This window comes from Miniopterus natalensis, chromosome 12 (genome assembly GCF_054644295.1).
Source record: "Miniopterus natalensis isolate mMinNat1 chromosome 12, mMinNat1.hap1, whole genome shotgun sequence".
Lineage (NCBI taxonomy): Eukaryota > Metazoa > Chordata > Mammalia > Chiroptera > Miniopteridae > Miniopterus > Miniopterus natalensis.
Genome location: NC_142092.1, coordinates 45,142,117 through 45,159,269, shown reverse-complemented (window position 1 = coordinate 45,159,269; position 17,153 = coordinate 45,142,117). Strand labels below are relative to the sequence as shown.

The window sequence follows — 17,153 nt, the reverse complement described above, 5'->3', positions numbered from 1 at the left end:
TTTTCTTGACTGACTTTACCCACCTTCCTTTTCCTTTCATTTTACTTTATTTTTATTGTCTTCCTTTTCATAGAAACCATGTTTTTTTATATCCTTTTAAGGATGTTACAAGTTTCCTGCATTCTATTCTGATTTCCAAAGTAGAGTCTACCCAGTGTTTTGGGCTTTTTGTTTGATTTCTATCCCCACTGGATCAATGGGACAGTGACCAGTATTTGCCAGCAGACCTGGAGAATGAATTGCCCTTGGTTCTCTGCTCCCTTTGTTTGGATGCAGATCATAGAGCCTTCTCAGTGCCCCTGGGGGACAGATACATCTGCCTCCATACCATGTTCAGTTTCCAGGGCGTAGCTATCTTTTAAATGCAGCTGGCCTCTCTCTCTTAACAGGCTTGACAAAAATGCCCCACTACTGGGATTCTCCTTTTCTTTCTCTCAGGAATAAACAAAAATATGAAATCCATTTTTTATAGCCCCAATCAATACTTACTAATCTCTTGCGCAGTGTGTACAGTATCAACAATGTGCACACTTAGAGATGTTATTTAAATGTTCTGAGGTAATTTCAGATTATTTTTTTCATCTTAAAATGTATTTCACAAATGGTTCTATTTTTAATTTCCAGTGGAAAAAATAGGTAGATAAGTCAAAAGGGTTTATAGTGTTATAGGCAAAAAAAATGTTGAAAAGCAAATATAGAATTCAACCACCACCACCCAAAAAAAACTGTAAAAATGTGCTCCGTGCTTTTTTCTTTGAAGGAGGGTATGTTTGGACAACAGCCTAAGCCTTTAGCAAACTTCACTGTTTGAAATTCTAGACATAATGGGGGTCTGGCTCTGCCAATTTTCCAGCTGTGTGCACTCCCACTAACCTGCTGGCAGTTGTTTCCTTGCATATAAAATGGAAATCATACTTGCCCTTCCACAGCATAGTGAGGATCAACTGAGGTCTTATTAGGAAAAGACATTTTAAAATATCTAGAACCCTGACACTAAATCCTGTGCAGTACTGAACATTTCCCTTTGGAAAGTTTTTAACCTATTAGTGGAAATCTAAAAATGGTAACCCCTTGCAATCTCATTTTCAACAGATCCCACCCCCACCTCGTTTCGACACCACATAACAGCTGCTGCTCTGAGATAAAGGAGCGCACATATTTCTTAGTCATGAAAACTCTTCTAAAACCAATTTAAGGGACCTGCACCAGTTTCAAATAACGTTAGATATTACTGAACTACTGACATTAGATTTTGTGACTTAGCACTTACCATGCAAAACACCTAACCAAGTTAAAAGCTGAATAGTGTGTATTAAATAAAGGAAAGAAAGCTGTTAAATATACACTGGGTCCTGAATCAGAAAACTTAGAACTGAATTTTTAAAATAGTGTCTGATGCATTATACTAAAAGGCTTGATTTTGAAGTATCACTTGTAAAATAGCTACACCAACATTCCTGTCATACAGCTCAGAGTTGTGAGGCTACTATAACACAGTGTGCTTAAGGGTTCTTTTAAAAGCTATGAAGTGCTACACAACTGTGTGATATTTCAATAATGGATAAAAAATGACAACACGTCATCTTGTTTTACATTTTTTAAAGGACTTTCCTTATATATTTTTTTTTATCGGTTGATTTTTAGAGGGGGACGGGGACATTGATTTGTTCCACTTATTTATGCATTCATTGATTGATTCTTGTATGTGCCCTGACCAGGGATTGAACCCAAAACCTTGGTTATATCAGGACAATGTTCTAACCACCTGAGCCACCCAGCCTTTTTTTACATTTTTATTAACTTTATTTTTTAGAGCAGTTTGGGTTCACAGCAAAATTGAGCAGAAAGTACAGAGTTTCCATACACCCCTACAAGCCAACCACTATCCACAACCTGCACCAGGGTGGGACATTTGTTACAATCCATGAACCTACAGGGACACACCATTACCATCCAAAGTCGATAGGTTACATTAGAATTAATTTTTGGTGTGGTATACTATGGGTTTGGACAAATACATAATGGCATGTATCCACATTGTGTCACAGAGTAGTTTCAAAATATATGGCATCTTTAAATATTAGTAATTAAAAATGGTTATTGAGTGCTGCAGTGTGCTTTGCACTCCTCTAAGGGCTTTTCATTCAATCTTCACAATATTTGGAAGAGGAAGGACATGAGAAATAAAATATCTTGTTCCTAAATCACCCAACTACTGTCTCCCACTACACTTCTGTCTCCTAATCCCCGTTTCTTCTGTGTGCTTTGGAGTTTAGGAAAATAACTTACATCCTCTTACTGTCAACGCAGTTGCCTTTCACTATTAGGGAGAGGGAACTGCTTAACGGAATTCTGAACTATACAATCCTTTAAGCTCTAGAGCATTAAAGATAAACTGGGCTCCAAAGCACACGGCACCGGTTGGTTCTTTCCACATCAAAACCCTGAGCAAGAAGCTGTCCTCCCCAGCCCCACTCCACAGAACCTTTCTTCCTAGCCCTTCCGTGGGAAGCACCCGTGTATCCTGACGCTCTCCCATCCGCTAACCCTGCAGCGCGTCAGCCTTGCCAGGATCTCTCCTCCTTCCCTGGGCCCTCCGTTTACCAGGCTTCCTGTTAGGAATACTTGCTAAATTAACAGTAAGAATTAAAAGGCAGGGCCCCTGAGCAGCCACAATAAGGGCTGACAACAGGTGTTCAAGTTTACTGATTGGGTCTTGCTATAAATTTGTTTCCGCAGAGCGGCCCAGTCCCATCTTAGGGCAGGGTCAGGTTCCAAAATCAACACCTTAAGGGAAAACAGCGCCATCCCTCAACATCCCAGGCAGTCCGGCACGCTGGCTGGGGGACTCCCTGCTCTATGACTCTGCTGCAACTAAGCTCTTAACTGCCCAGCTGGACACAGCTGAAAGGCCCGTAGCCGCTCGGGCCTCGGAGCCATTCTGCCTTAGAGCGCCTTGCCCGGTGCGCAGGGCCTGGGGCCACGCGCCTCGGTGTCCTCGAGTCGGAGGTCATTCCCCGTGTCCCAGCCGGCTCCCGACGTCACGCCGGGAGCGCCCTCGCGGTGACCGCCTTCCGGCTGGGCCGCGGCGCAGCCAGCCACCGCAGAGGCCTGCTCCCCGCCCTCCGCCCGTCACTCACGTGCCCCGCCCAATGGCCGCGGCACGCGCGGGGCGGGGCCTGAGGCGCCCTGCGCCGAGCTTGTGGCGTCAATGCGCCGCTGTGTCCATGGAGAGAGGCTGAGGCGTCCGAAGCTCCGGCCCAAGGCACCAGGGCGCCGGGACGGCGAGGATGTCGGCGTCGTTAGTCCGAGCCACTGTCCGTGCTGTGAGCAAGAGGAAGCTGCAAGCCACCCGGGCCGCCCTCACCCTGGTGAGTGTCCCGGACGCTGGGCCGGGCCCGTGACATTGGTTCACCTCCGTCCCGCAAGGGGAAGTCAGGGCGGCGGGGAGCGGTACGGCCGAGCGGCGGGGCCCGAGCCCGCTGCGCAGTTCCACGCCCCTGCCGGCCGCCCGCCCCGGCCGTGAAGATAAATCGGCGAGGGGCTGCTCCGCAGGAGCTGGCGCGCGGGGGACTACGTTTCCCGTCAGGCCGCGCGCGCCGCGTGCGGGGGGACGGCGGTTTGCGTGCGTCACCTGCGGCCGTCCGCGGCGGCTCGCCTGGAGCCCGGGATCTCTGGGGGCCTTGGGGCTGCGGTGCTTGAGGTCGCAGGTTTAGAGGTCGAATGCGCCAGGCGCGGGGCCTACCTGGTGAATAAACCAGAATGTACCCTTGAAGTACTAGGGGAGGTCGGAAGCTGCCGGACGGACCACGGTGTACGTGCGCGGATTGGCAGGCGCGTCCCCAGCGAGGCGCACCCCCGGCTGAGGCGGAGGCTGCGGGGCGTCGAGGGCTGCTTCCTGGTGTTGGGGTCCGCGGAGGGGTTTTAAACGCCCTCTGCGCGTAGCCGTCCTCGGCCTCGGTCAGATGTGCCAAAGAACAAAACGGATTTCTACCCTGGGTTTGTTGACGGCGTGTTCTGGGTGAAAGGTCTGACTCGCCCCGAGGGCACCAGAGTACAAACGCGGGGACGGAGAACTTAGCGTTCGTGCCGGGCCCCGACGTACTGTGCAGTGGCTGGTTGGGTTTGACCGAGGAAACGGTCGCATAAAATTAACCATTTTAAAGCGTTCAGTTCAGTGGCATTTAGTACATACACAATGTTGTGCGACTAGCACATCTATTTAGTTCCAAAACATTTCATCCCAAAAGAAAACCCTATATCCATTAAGCAGTCGCTTGTATTTGCAGTTTGGAAAGATTAATTTCATTGGAAAGCTTAGGATCGGGTCAGCGTTCTTGGCACACACACTCCCCCTCTCCTTGATTAAGGAGGAGACTCAGTGCAAGCGTTTATCACCTAGAGACTAGGAAAATAGATTGCCGGATTTAAATGGAATCCTGGATTCCAGTCATTGTAATGCCATAATCCAGAAAATTAGTTGTAGCAAAGTAGAAGGAAGTCATGATCAGGTGGAAGAATTCTTTTTTACAAGGGGTGAATGTTTTAGGCCACATTCTCTAGTACTTCTTTCTGTACCAGCAAGCCTGTTTTCATGTTTGAAAGATGATGTTACCGGGGACACACGTTGAGGAGACCTCGATTCTTGAGGGAAAGATTTCAATCAAGAGGCAAAGTGTAGAGAAGAAAGCAAGAATTTATTGGCTGCAGCAAAAATATACTTAGGACGGTGAAACAAGGAAGGGCATAGAAGAAGCAACAGGAGAGCTTAGGCCGGGCTGCTTTGGCTCCCTGGGAAGTCAGGAAGGGGGCCTTGGAGACAGGTTCAGGGGGTAAGTGCCAGAGGAGCTGCCGCTTCCCATTGCTCCCCTGGTTGCAAGTCTCGTGGGGTCCCCTGGGAGGGGAGAAGGAGATGGTGCTGGTGTGCTCTCCTGGGGAAGGGGGGTAGAGCTCCCCATAGGACCTTCATTTTCAGGGGTTTTAAGCCTGGGCTTTTAGCTTGATGCTAATACACCAAAATGAAGTTTATTCTCTTCATTTGTCCTTGGGTGTGGTTGGCAAATGGCACCAATTGGATTTCTGTTACCAGTCTCCGTGAGTAGCGAAGTTTAAACTATCCACCCTCTGGCTGGGGAGGAGAAATGCAGACCATTTACTCTTGAGTAGCCTTGGTTTAGTTCCGAAAGATAGGATTTACTAGGTGGCTTCAAACTTGGGTTTAACAATCTGTCTCAGCCTCCCTATTCAGCTTGTCCTGGAATTTCCTAGCTTTTACTATGCTATAACAATACAACATTGATTATTTGGATTTTCTAAAGTCTTGAAATCACAAGAACTGAAGGGCATGACTTTTAATCTCAGTAAAAATTATTCTGAATTCAAATGAATTCTACCACTAGTAATGGTAGAGCCAGGTAGCGCACAGACACTTTTTTGCCTTTTTTTTTCCTCCAGTATTTGACATATTACTGCTTCTTTAAAATTCCTGAGTCATCCCCTTCTCCATTCCACAGACATTTAACACCTACTGTGTTTCTGGTTAAGAAATAAATGTTATACAGTTCCCACTCCCTGGGGACACAATCATGAGCCAGGCCTTTGTGACTTTTAGGAATTACTAGGAATAATAACACTGCCCACATTCTCAGACCTGGGCTGTCTTTCCACACTTCAACTCCTTGTGTTAGAACTTACCAAGCTAGTTCTGTTACCAGCACTGCTTTATCATTATCAATTCTCAGTTCAAAAGGGCTCTATGTTGCCTTTGATCAACTATTTTAATTAACTTGCAAGGGTCTACTATCTGAACTCATCCTACTTAACTGTCTGGCTGACTTTAGGAGTTCTTTTCTCTGTGATCTTCATAGAAGCTGGTGCCAGAGAAAAAGCATGTCAGTGCTGCCTTCTACCAACAGTGTAGAGTGACAGGTTTGCAGTCATTTTTATCCTAGCATGTGTTTCCTATTCTTAAGACACTGTGACATGCATGTCTTACCCTTTGCGCTTAGTTTCCAAGTGTTTGTGCAAACATTTTTAACTCCTACGTGTTGTGTGAAATGTAAAAGGAGTGAAGTCATCAAAGAGTAAAGTTTGGAGACAGAAGAGAGCAAACGAAACTAGAGATAATTCAGTGAAATGAGTAAGGAGCTCAGTGTTACCTAGATATATAAATTTTGACATGAGGAATTTGACATGTTGCAGCCTTTGAGAAATGTTGTACCTGTGCAGTCTGTCACCTCAGTGAGAGGCTAGGAAAAGGGGTTGATGAAATGTAATCATGATTCCATGTTGTCAGCACCAAATTATCTGCATTAAGTAATGTTCATCCGGGAGAGGATTGATGATTTGCTGGAGAGAAAGACTTAAAAGACTGGTGACACACTGTCCATGACACTTTTATGCAAACCAGAGATAGTTCCTTAATTAAATGCTTTAACACTTCAACCCACCACATTAAAATGAGTACCCTTGGACACCTGCAGAGAACATCTAGAGTGGATGACATTCCCCCTCTCCTTACTTTCCTACATACCCAGGAATTGACAAATGGACTTGAACTTGTAGGAACCAGGTAAAATATGACTAAAGAACCTGAAGAGTTAACACTATCCTTCTGGCAGAGGCCTTTATTTCCAAGTTTGTGTAAATCAGAATTAGTGCAACCGTAATTTAGGATTAGGGATACCCACAGGCTGTGCATAAAGCTCAACTAAAGCTGTGAGAGAATTATGGTACATAACCAGCACCATTCTTGATGCACAGGAGAGAAGTTAATTCATTATGTGCAGTGGATGCTTTAGGGCTTAACTTTCTGGTGGCACCTGGTTGAGAAGGGCTGGGAAACAATAGATGTTAAATGCATTGGTGTTCAATAAGGAGCTGTTAATTCATTAAAGGACTAGCCTTTGGATCAGTGACCAAACCGTAAGGTTTGTCCATGTAGGCAATTTAGAAACATGTTAAACTTTTAAACTGTAGGCTACAAAATCATTTATATATATTCATGGATTACACACACAAAGAATTAGGAAAAGACAAAAGGGAAGCAGCACATAATGCCAGCCATTGCTGTTAAAGAAACAAAACAGACTATAATTTGTTCATTGGGTGCTGCTTATCTACCATCTTTTAAACCTTAAAATGCTAGATTTATAGTGAAATTAAAATAGGTCGTAGTTGTTGGTACATGTTTAAGTATACATAATCATGGAGTTAATAAAAATTTATTTTCTTAAGCAGCAAAAAATGAAAATTGCCTGGGTAATTACTTAAGGAAACACAGTATTGAGGATTTAAAGTTTCTGCTACAAGAATAGAAACCCTATGGCATTGGATAAAAGTATGTTGCTATAAAGTAGGTGAAAAAGACATAATCTACATTGCCCTTTCCCATAATTTCAGCACAAAAAACAAACTGAGTAATCCTTTTCTAAAAGGCTGAACTGTCTCACTCAAAGATGTTCCTTCATTTGAAAGAATGTCTTGTTCTGTGATACACATATGAGTAAATTAAAAACCATTTCATTGAGTTTTAAGAATTTCTTACGGTTTTTTTTTTTTTCTTTTTTATTGTTGCGAGTATTACAGATGTCCCCCAATCCCCCACCCCCCACACTTAAGAATCTCTTAAGTTTTAATTCACTGGCCAAATCTCAGGTAACTTAGCCATTAATTATACATAAATTTCTTGGAAAGATATAGTTTCTTAGTTGTTTGGGGAAATGCAGTGAAATGGGAAGGCTGCTAGGCTTGCAGCATGTTTAGCTGAGGTTTTTATACTGTTTCCCAGGTTGATTTTACTTAAGTGCAAAGTTGCTGGAGTATGCAAATAGATTTAGAGCAAAGTGGGCACCTTACCTTCTGCCTAGAAGTTTTCTTTTAGTCCCAAATGTTCCCTGTTTAGTCATTCTGACTTGTTCTGAAAATCAGGCTCATCACTTGGAAAGTTATAAGAACCATATCTTTCCCCTTAAATGAGTACTCAACTGGGTCATGCAACATTAGTAGCACTCCTCCCTCCCAATGGAGTATATTTGGTTTTTGCCTCACACAGGTAAATTAAGACATGCCTGCGTTCCTGTTTTTTACTAAGAGTTGAGAAAGGAAGAAAGTATATTATTTTGTAAAACTAAGTTAGATCACTTAGAAAATCACTTGGAGACAAAAACCCTTGGGGCTTGTTGACAACTTAGTGTGCAGGTCCCCTTGTTTACCTCCTGCAGTGGTGCACCCTCTATGCCTTTGACCCGCCAGCTTTAACCAAGGCTACGCCTTGGGTTGTACTTCCAAGGAATATTTTCCCATGGCTGTGCCTTTTTTGTGTGACTTGTCAGATATCTTTAGTTTTTTGGCAATAATTCGATTAATCTCTTCAGGGCTCATGTGCGAAGTATGACCATGAAAATGGTGCAAGGTTAGTTTTTATTGACTGTCATTTGGACGGGCAAATGAGCACTTTAAAATTTTTTTTCACTATTTTTCTGTATTTGAGGTTGATATGCTATGGTTTCCCAATAAAATAAAAGCCGTAGTTATTCTCTTCAGCATTTCTTTCTCCCTCCCCCTGCATACTGTTCCATGTCTTGTTGGGCTGCTTGCCTCCTGTTCTGATAAAAGCATAAAAAAAGGCCTTAATGCCTTAATTTAATTTTTTTTTTTTTTTTTTACAATGACACATAGTGATATGTGGACGCTGGTAGTGATTTAGTTTTTTTTTTTACAGTGACACACGATAAGGTAGATACACACTCACCGTATATTAATAACTGAAATCAGAGTTTCACTACATATTCTTTATCACATGCGATGCATCTTTTCTCTTTTGTGTTTATTTTCTGGTTTTTAAAAAGGCTAGTCACGACCTTCTGAATTGGTCTCGTGACCTTTCTGATTTGGGTTCAGACTTTGCTTCACCGTCCTCACCCAGCTGAGCCCCCCCGGGAGGCAAAGCAGAAGAGCGTGCTCTGGGGCCATCCCTTGGGTCTGCTCCCTCGGCACAGGCTTGAGTTCCTGCTCCAGTTATTACCCAGTCATAGGCCATGATGTCCACTCTGGGATTTCACAACCCAAGAAAATGCCAGTACAAAAAAACTGGAGGACCAGTACAGCATTGCCAGCTACAGGAGCTAACAAAGTAGGAAGGACACTATTTCTTCGTTGTAGCTACAGCTGCCTTATATTTGGCACTATTCTAAATACTCTTCATGAATTCTGAGGAAGAGGGACTATTATACTCATTTAAGCCAGCTGGAACACAGCTAGGAGGCGGACCTGGAACAGACTTTGTCCCTAAGAGCTTCCTTCTCAAAAAAGTTGGGGTTGGTGGTGCTGACCTGTACATAGGCAGTATGTTGTGATGTCTGTCTTGTTTTGAGGACAGCTGGGCTAGGTTAAAAGCATTTCTCCCCAAAAACTCCTCCCTGGTTTTCCTTCTATTGTTGATGAGCTTAGATACCCTGAAGTACTGATTTACGCCAGCTTCAGAATCTGAACATTTGGTGGGGCTGGGACAAGAGGCACACTCTGGGTTATTTGATGTGGTAGCACTCTTTTATCTAGCTATGTAAGCATTTTGATGGATTGAAATAGATTTTCAGTAAGCAAACTGAGCAATAGGGTTAATAGCAGGAAAATTGCCTGAATGGTGGCTTTCCCAGCTAATTGATTGATTCATTGGCTTATTGAGCACCTTCTGTGTGTCAGACAATGTGCTTATTGCTGGGCTACAGTAGTAGGAGCACAAAATAAATGCTGCCCAAAAGGATTACATTTGTGATTTAAGTAGATAGTACTATAGAGATTATGAAAGGGAAAGGACCTTTACCAGGGGAAGCAAGATGAAAAGGCTGTTGCTAGAAGATATTTTAAAATAAGTAGTATGATTAAGCCCTGCCCGGGTGGCTCAGTTGGAACATTGTCCCATACTCCAAAAGGTTGTAAGTTCGATTCCCAGTCAGGGCACATACATAGGTTACAGGTTCAGTCTTTGGTCGGGGCACATATTGGAGGCAACCACTCGATGTTTCTCCACTCTCTCTCTCTGAAAATCAGTGAAAGCATATCCTCAGGTGAGGAAAATAAGTAAATAAAAATAAAGAGAATGGTTTTAATTGAGTTCATATATTTGTAATAACATTTTCTTTTTCAGACACCTTCAGCAGTAAACAAGATAAAACAGCTTCTTAAAGATAAGCCTGAACATGTAAGTAAAACCAGTCAAGTGCTTAGTAAAAAAAAAAAGAAAAGTAAAGTAAATTATGCTTATGATTTTTTTTAATTTTTGTAAAAGTTTATTTGAGCCATACTGACAACATATGCCAGGGAGCAAGATCTCAGAAGCTCCCTAAATTCACAGAATACAACAGAATACTCTGAAAAGGAAGTCACTGTCCTACCCACACACTGTCGTCATTCTCCCTTTCAGGAGGCAACTTCTTAGTGTCCTTTCAAAGATAATCTGTACATTTTATTTACCTAGACCAGGGTTTCTCATCCTCAGCACTGTTGATGTTTTGTGCTGTGTAATTCTTTGTTGGGAGTGGATTACAGGATGTTTAGTGTCATCTCTGGCCTCTTCCAGTGACTCCACTTCACTCATTAGTTGTGACAACCAAAAATATTTATTTCCCTGAGGTTCCCACTGACCTCAACTCTGCTTGTTAAGCTTGTGTGTGCTTAGATGAGAGCATGCCATACATGCTGTGGTTACACTTTGCTTTTTGCCTGTAATAAAATAGCTTGAAGATCTTTTCATATCATTACATAAAGATCCACCTCATACTTTTTCATGGCTGCATATAATAGTACGTACCATTGAACAAGTTTGATTTATTTAACCAGTCCCCCATATTAATGTCTTTTGGGTTGTTTTCATTCAGTGCTGCCACAAGCATCATTCAAATATTTAGTGCCTGTAGTGTGCTAGGCCCATTGTTCTAGGCCTGTAAGCATAGCTTAGTACATCTACCTAGATGTGGGAGTGATGAGTAAGGGGTGTGCACATCACCCTAATCTTAGTGCATTGCCAATTGCCTACGGAATACTATAAATTACTTCCAAGACTATTAACATTTAGTGATTAGACTACAGAGTGGTTTCTAGGTTCCGTTGTACAACATCCCACTACAATGAGAGTTCTAGCGCCTTCCTCCTGAGAATTATTAAATGCTAAAGTATGTCAGCATTACAACTCCATTTGTATACACTAATGACTGGAGTAGAAATTGACCAAATGAAACAAAATTTAGCTGTGTAGATTTGAGGGATGTATGTTTGTGTTGACATGAAAAGGGTTGAGCAAACACTTCATCAGGTATCACTGCACAAGCAATCCCTTTTCCAGATTCCAGTTACCTAAAGCTGTACTTTCACAGACTCCTTAAGTGTCTAGATCCATTCTGATAGTTGGACTTCCTGCTTGCTTGAGTCTTCCTGTTTACAAAGATAAAAACTAAGTTAAATACTTACGACTTGAGCTCCAGAATTACAGCTGGGCAATTCATTGCGTATTTATCATACTGAATGTGTTAAACTCCCTCATAGGCTCTCTGAGCTGTCACTCTGAAAGTAAGTAAAACCATAATTCTGTCTCCTTGCTGTTGTTTAATGACAGAAGAGACTACCACGAATACTTCAGCTCATCAGAACCCCAGACAGCTTAACATTCTCACTCTTCACCAGTGTCTTCCCACCTCATGATTGCTTTCCTAAAGCAAGCACACGTTGCTGCTTTTCAGAGAATCAGGATCTTCTTGGTGAAATAATACTTTTTATAAAGCAGATAGGATCCAAGAATAGAAATTCAGTAGACATTGTTAGAGAATTACATTAAGGTAGACATTGGTATCTTAAAAGTGCTGTTTGGTCACTTTTTACATTTCATACATCCATGTTGATGTCAGTCTTTTGCTTCCTGGTATTTGGGAATGTTTACACAGGTCTGCCCTAGAAGGCCCTGTGTAGAGGCAGCAAGATTGCCAGGCCTGTTAACCTTTGCAAACCTAACCACAGGAAAACTTCCTGAGAACGCCTCACATGATGAGGTGGAGCAAAAATGCTTTCAAGCAAGTTCATTTTTTTAGGTTGTCCTCTCTGCCATCAGATACTTTTCCTTTTTAAAAAAAAAAGCGATGATTCATTTTTTGAATTAAAACTCCTTAAAAATGTTATCCCCAGCCTAAATGACCAGTATTTGGTTAAGTAATAAACAAGCATTAGTATAGTGGAATATTATATAGGTATTACTTGCAATTATATGGAAAGATAATGTCTTAAGTGAAAAAAACAAAGCAGAGAAAAATGTTTCTCCTATAATAAAAACTATGTTTAAATTATATATATGACAAAGGCTGAAAGAAAATAGGAAAAAACATATAAGCTGTGTTTTTAGGATGATAGTGACTATAGTTTGAGGGCTCCCCCCCGTATTGTTTTCTTTGTATATAATTGGTTTTTATTCTTTTCAGGACACCCTGTAGTGTCATAATGATGTTTGTACAATAGGTACATTTTTAAAGCACTTGTTTCCTTCCATTTACACTTCCTAAAGGGCTACATTATAGCCAAGAATTTAATATATGTTTTTAAACTTAGGAAGAAATTAATAATATCATCATATAGCCAGGACTTTTATTAATATGATTGTTTAACCTATACTATGTTAAAACTAAGTTTATATTTACAATTATTTTTCAGGTAGGTGTGAAAGTTGGTGTCCGAACCAGGGGTTGTAATGGCCTTTCTTATACTCTAGAATATACGAAGACAAAAGGAGATTCTGATGAAGAAGTTGTTCAAGATGGTGAGTATTAAACTTTTTCTGGGTACTTTGTTTTGCCTAAAATGTTTAGCGTTATATAGCATGAAGAGTAATAATAATAGTAGGAATGGCATATGTGGTGCTAACTATGAGGTGGGCATGGTTTGAGAGACTTTCATATATTAACTGATTTATACACAGCAACCAAATGAGAATGGTGCCATATTTTCCCCATTTTGCAGATACGAGAAACAAGCATGGAAAGGTTAATTTGCATAAGGTCACAGAGCTAGTTAGTGGCCTAGTAAACATTTGAACCCAATCAGATTTATTCCAGAGGCTGTGTGCTCTGGTAAATTACGGATAAACTAGTTTATTTGTTTCAATTATAAGAAGTTATCAGTGTGTGCAAAGTTTTTAAGATGATAAAACTTCAGAATAAACCAACTACTTTTGTGTAAAGTAGCAGTTTTATATCATGCTTTTGAGAACTCTATAGTTTCGATTTTAATTTCCAAATTAAAATTTTCAGTTCTTTAATTATATTTGCCCTCACTGCCTGGCCCTATGCAATAATCTGATTAAACCTATTTAAGACAATAAATAGTGCTACAACTTTGAGGGGGGACTTGAGTGTACATGGGTTTTGCAGTGGTGGCTTTGTGCATTGGAGGTGTGCTGTTGGCTAGCTTTCCTGGGTTCCTAGTGTGAGTTCATTTTACTAAAGTGAAGTCACTATCTAAGAAAGATATTTGTTAATATTTTATTTTTAAAATCAATACATAAATGTAAACCTTAAATTTTTCATCTTAATGAAGAGGAAATCTAATAAATATGTTTAGTTTATATTTAAGTAATGACTCAATTTCTTATAAGGAAGAGCTTTCTTAAACCAATTGTATTTATGAAGATGCTGACTTCTGCCTACGTAACTATGGGGTTATATTATTACCAGTTTTCCAGCCTGTACACAGAGGAACAGAACTGTTGTGTCATCTTAAACCAGCCCACTGTACCACAGTCCCTCAATGTGTCTCTGGCGTGGATGGCAGTGTGTCCTGTATACACATGGCATTTCAGGGTTATCATAAATGTATCGACTCCATCTTTACAAAACTCTCACTGAGAATATACACATTTTCTTTATGTTGCAAATGAGAAAAATAGGTGACATATAGTGAAAGGCAGATTCTAGTTTTACATATAATTGTCATGGAATTTGCTTGTGTCCAACTTTCTGACCTAATATAATTGTTTTTGACATAGATTATTGTGTAAAAAAGCAACAGGAAACTGAGCACTGAATCCCTTAAAAGAAATAATGGGACAGATTCAGAAACTTCCTGTTTGGTTTTGTTAATGGTTACTATTTAAAGCTCACTCGTGCTGTGACTGGCAGGTTCTGGTGTCTCACAGGCTTAGTATGACATGTGTTTTCTTCTTCCCAAGGAGTCAGAGTGTTCATCGAAAAGAAAGCACAGCTAACACTTCTGGGGACAGAAATGGACTATGTTGAGGACAAATTATCCAGTGAGTTTGTGTTCAATAACCCCAACATCAAAGGAACATGTGGCTGTGGAGAAAGCTTTAACATTTGACTCCTCGGGACTGCTCTGGCCATGAGCTCCAGGACAGCTGAGGGAGCCCTGGCTCACTGAAGACATCAAGTGACTCACATGTGCTTAAGGTTGATAATGCATGGCTGCCTTATGCGGAAAATAAACTGATGCATTTTGAAAATGAAGTCAGTGTGTTAGATTTCAGAAGTTACATGTGTCTTCTTTTTAGGGGACAGAATGTGAGGAGCCATCACTTTCTTTGGGTCATTTTTCTGATCTGTAAAGAAAAAAACCCTACCCTACTCTTAATTCTCTTGCATCCTTTCTGTTAGAACCAGTTTTACAGAAGGTGCCTGCCTGGGAGGATTTCAGTAAACACATTCTTAATAGGTGTGCACTCTTTAGATTTCTGTTGAACCTCCAATGTGCATATCCAGGCCAGATTGATGGTTCTTGAAATTCAGAGAAAGTCCTGACCACTGGGTTTACATGGTGGTGCATTTTTCTAACCAAACTTGGCACGGCCTTTCCACATTTTTTCCAAAATTTCATTGTCAGATGCCTCATTTGCTTACCTTTTAGCAGCATCAGCCATAAGATGAAAGTGTCAAAGATATCCTTGAACCACAGTGCAGAATAGTTTTGAGTGATAATATCAAAAGATACTTTGCCCACCATTTTTCATTCATTTCTTTTGCCACTCTAAATGTCTGCTCAAGGTGGGATCTCAGACTTTAGACCCTTTTATTTGAAAGGTCTCTTACCATCTAGCGCACCCTCTCAATTCTATACCTGAGGAAGCAAAACCGCAGGGAAGGAGAAGGGCTGTGTCCACCCGCACACTGCAGGGGACCATTCACATGTCCCCTTCTGTGTAGGTGACACGCCAGCCTGGCGCTCTGAGACAGGCAGCGAAGGTAAATGGGTGGTCTGGCTTCTCTAGCTGATTGACATTTTGATAAGATTTCTATGTAATTTCTATTTTGAGTGAGAAAAATCTTATTTTTAAACCCCTTTATGTGAATGTCCATGTTGCTGCTTTTGAAGTATGAAGCAATGGTTTGTACAGCAGGGAAGACATTGCAGCAACCCAGAAACGCTTTCGGAATGAAGTAGTGTTTGCGAAGCAGAACACGGGTCTCCTAGAGTTCCCAGTGTACATACACTTCCTGGATCCTAAGTCTAATCTAATATTTTAACCTAACATTTTTATCACCAATTTTTCTTTTTAACAGTGTTCCTTTTGTAATTTAATTCTTTATTTTCCTGGGTTTGAGATATTAAGTGTTTTTATGAGATGCCATTTGCTTTTTTTGAAAGCCGAGTCTTATGAATTGAAGTAGCTGAGTTCTTGATATTTGTCATATTTACTAAAGTACTTGTCACAAAGTGCACCAAAACCTATAGCAGTAGCTTTATGCTCATGAGTTTGTATTAATATAATTGTCAACCCACTTATAAGTTGTGCAATACTGAATGTATGTAGTGATTGAGTTGTCAATAAATAAAAAAAAGTGGCCTCTTTGTGATCATGAAATTGCCTTTTATTTTTAAGGAAGATGGGTTTGGGAGTAGTAGCTGTTACAGCTACTTACAAGTAATTGCTGTACCTTTCTAACTAGTCTCCCTGCTGCCAGAATTTTCTCCACCTGGCTCTGTTGTTTCAGTTGCTGCATTCTCCATGCAGCCCTTGGCACAGCCATTTCCAGTCGCTCTTGGCTCGAGTCCTCTCATTCCCGTTCTTCGGCCCTGTCTTTCCCCGTCTCACTTTAAGGATCATCCATTCACCATTTCTCAAGCCCCCCACACAGGTTTCTTTCTTACATTCTCGTGTCGTCATCCCTACCTGGAATGCTTTTTCAAATCTGTCATCCAAGTTTTACGCTCATCTCCAAAAAGGTCCTTAACAGTTCCCTTCGGGCAGATTCATGAGCATCCGCTCTCCACTCAACCTGAGGTTTCACAGATGACAAGAGACAGTCAGTCCCCGACCTCAAAGATCTTAGAGTTCACAGATGAGTCAGACACCAGTAAAGAAAGCATGGTAAGTGTTGCTGATAGCTAACATTTATTGCAGACTTGCTACATGCCCAGAATTGCTCTAATTAACAATCTTCACAGCAACCCAGTGAAGTAGGTCTGGCTACTGTCTTTTTCATAGATGAGAGACAAAGTAGTTGGCTAAGGTCACATGGTAGGTGACAACCCATGCCCTCGGCCCCAGCCCCGTGCTCCTAGTAGCTGGGCCACATTGTATGTCACAAAGGACCAAGATGAGGGTGCCCTTCTAAAGAGGTATCTTGGAGGTGATGGCACCTGAGCCAAGTCATAGGAGATTTGGGGAAGATAAAGAACAAAACCAAAGAATTAAAAACAGATGTAGGCAGCTGAGCATTCGGAAGAGCATGAGGCGTGGAAAGCAGCAGGCAGGGCAGAGGACGGGGCAGGCCTGGGACATGGGCTTTCTCCAGGTGGTGCAGGTGCTGGGAGCCCCCGTCGGTTTCCACAAGGCGCTCATCAGAACAAGTGCGTTTGGAAGTGTCAGCCGGGCTTCTGTGGAGCACGGAGAAGGCCGCGTGATGTGGACCGGAGGAAGCTGCGACAAAACCCAAGTAGGACCCGAAGGAGGGACCGGTGTGAGGAAGGCTTAGGCGAGATCAGCGGGACTCCATTAACAGGCCAGCTCCGGAAGGGCTGAGTTTTCGGCTCTTGGCTCCCACACTAGCAATACCGGTACTGGTTTTTTGGTTTTGGTTTGTCTCAGTATTGAAAGGTTCTTGACAAGCTTTATCATTTTCTTTGCTACGCACCTAACACCAGGCACATCGTTAAGTATT

General features: G+C 41.9%; 1 protein-coding gene across 1 annotated transcript; it reads left to right on the top strand.

Annotated features, from left to right (window-relative positions):
* Positions 1 to 3,224: 3,224 nt before the first annotated feature.
* ISCA1 (iron-sulfur cluster assembly 1) lies at positions 3,225 to 15,853 on the top strand. The gene is made up of 4 exons (XM_016223048.2): positions 3,225 to 3,371; positions 10,148 to 10,201; positions 12,694 to 12,799; positions 14,207 to 15,853. Exons 1-4 carry the CDS (start codon positions 3,291 to 3,293, stop codon positions 14,353 to 14,355), a joined length of 390 nt encoding a protein of 129 aa, XP_016078534.1. The 5' UTR covers positions 3,225 to 3,290; the 3' UTR covers positions 14,356 to 15,853.
* The last annotated feature ends 1,300 nt before the right edge of the window (positions 15,854 to 17,153 follow it).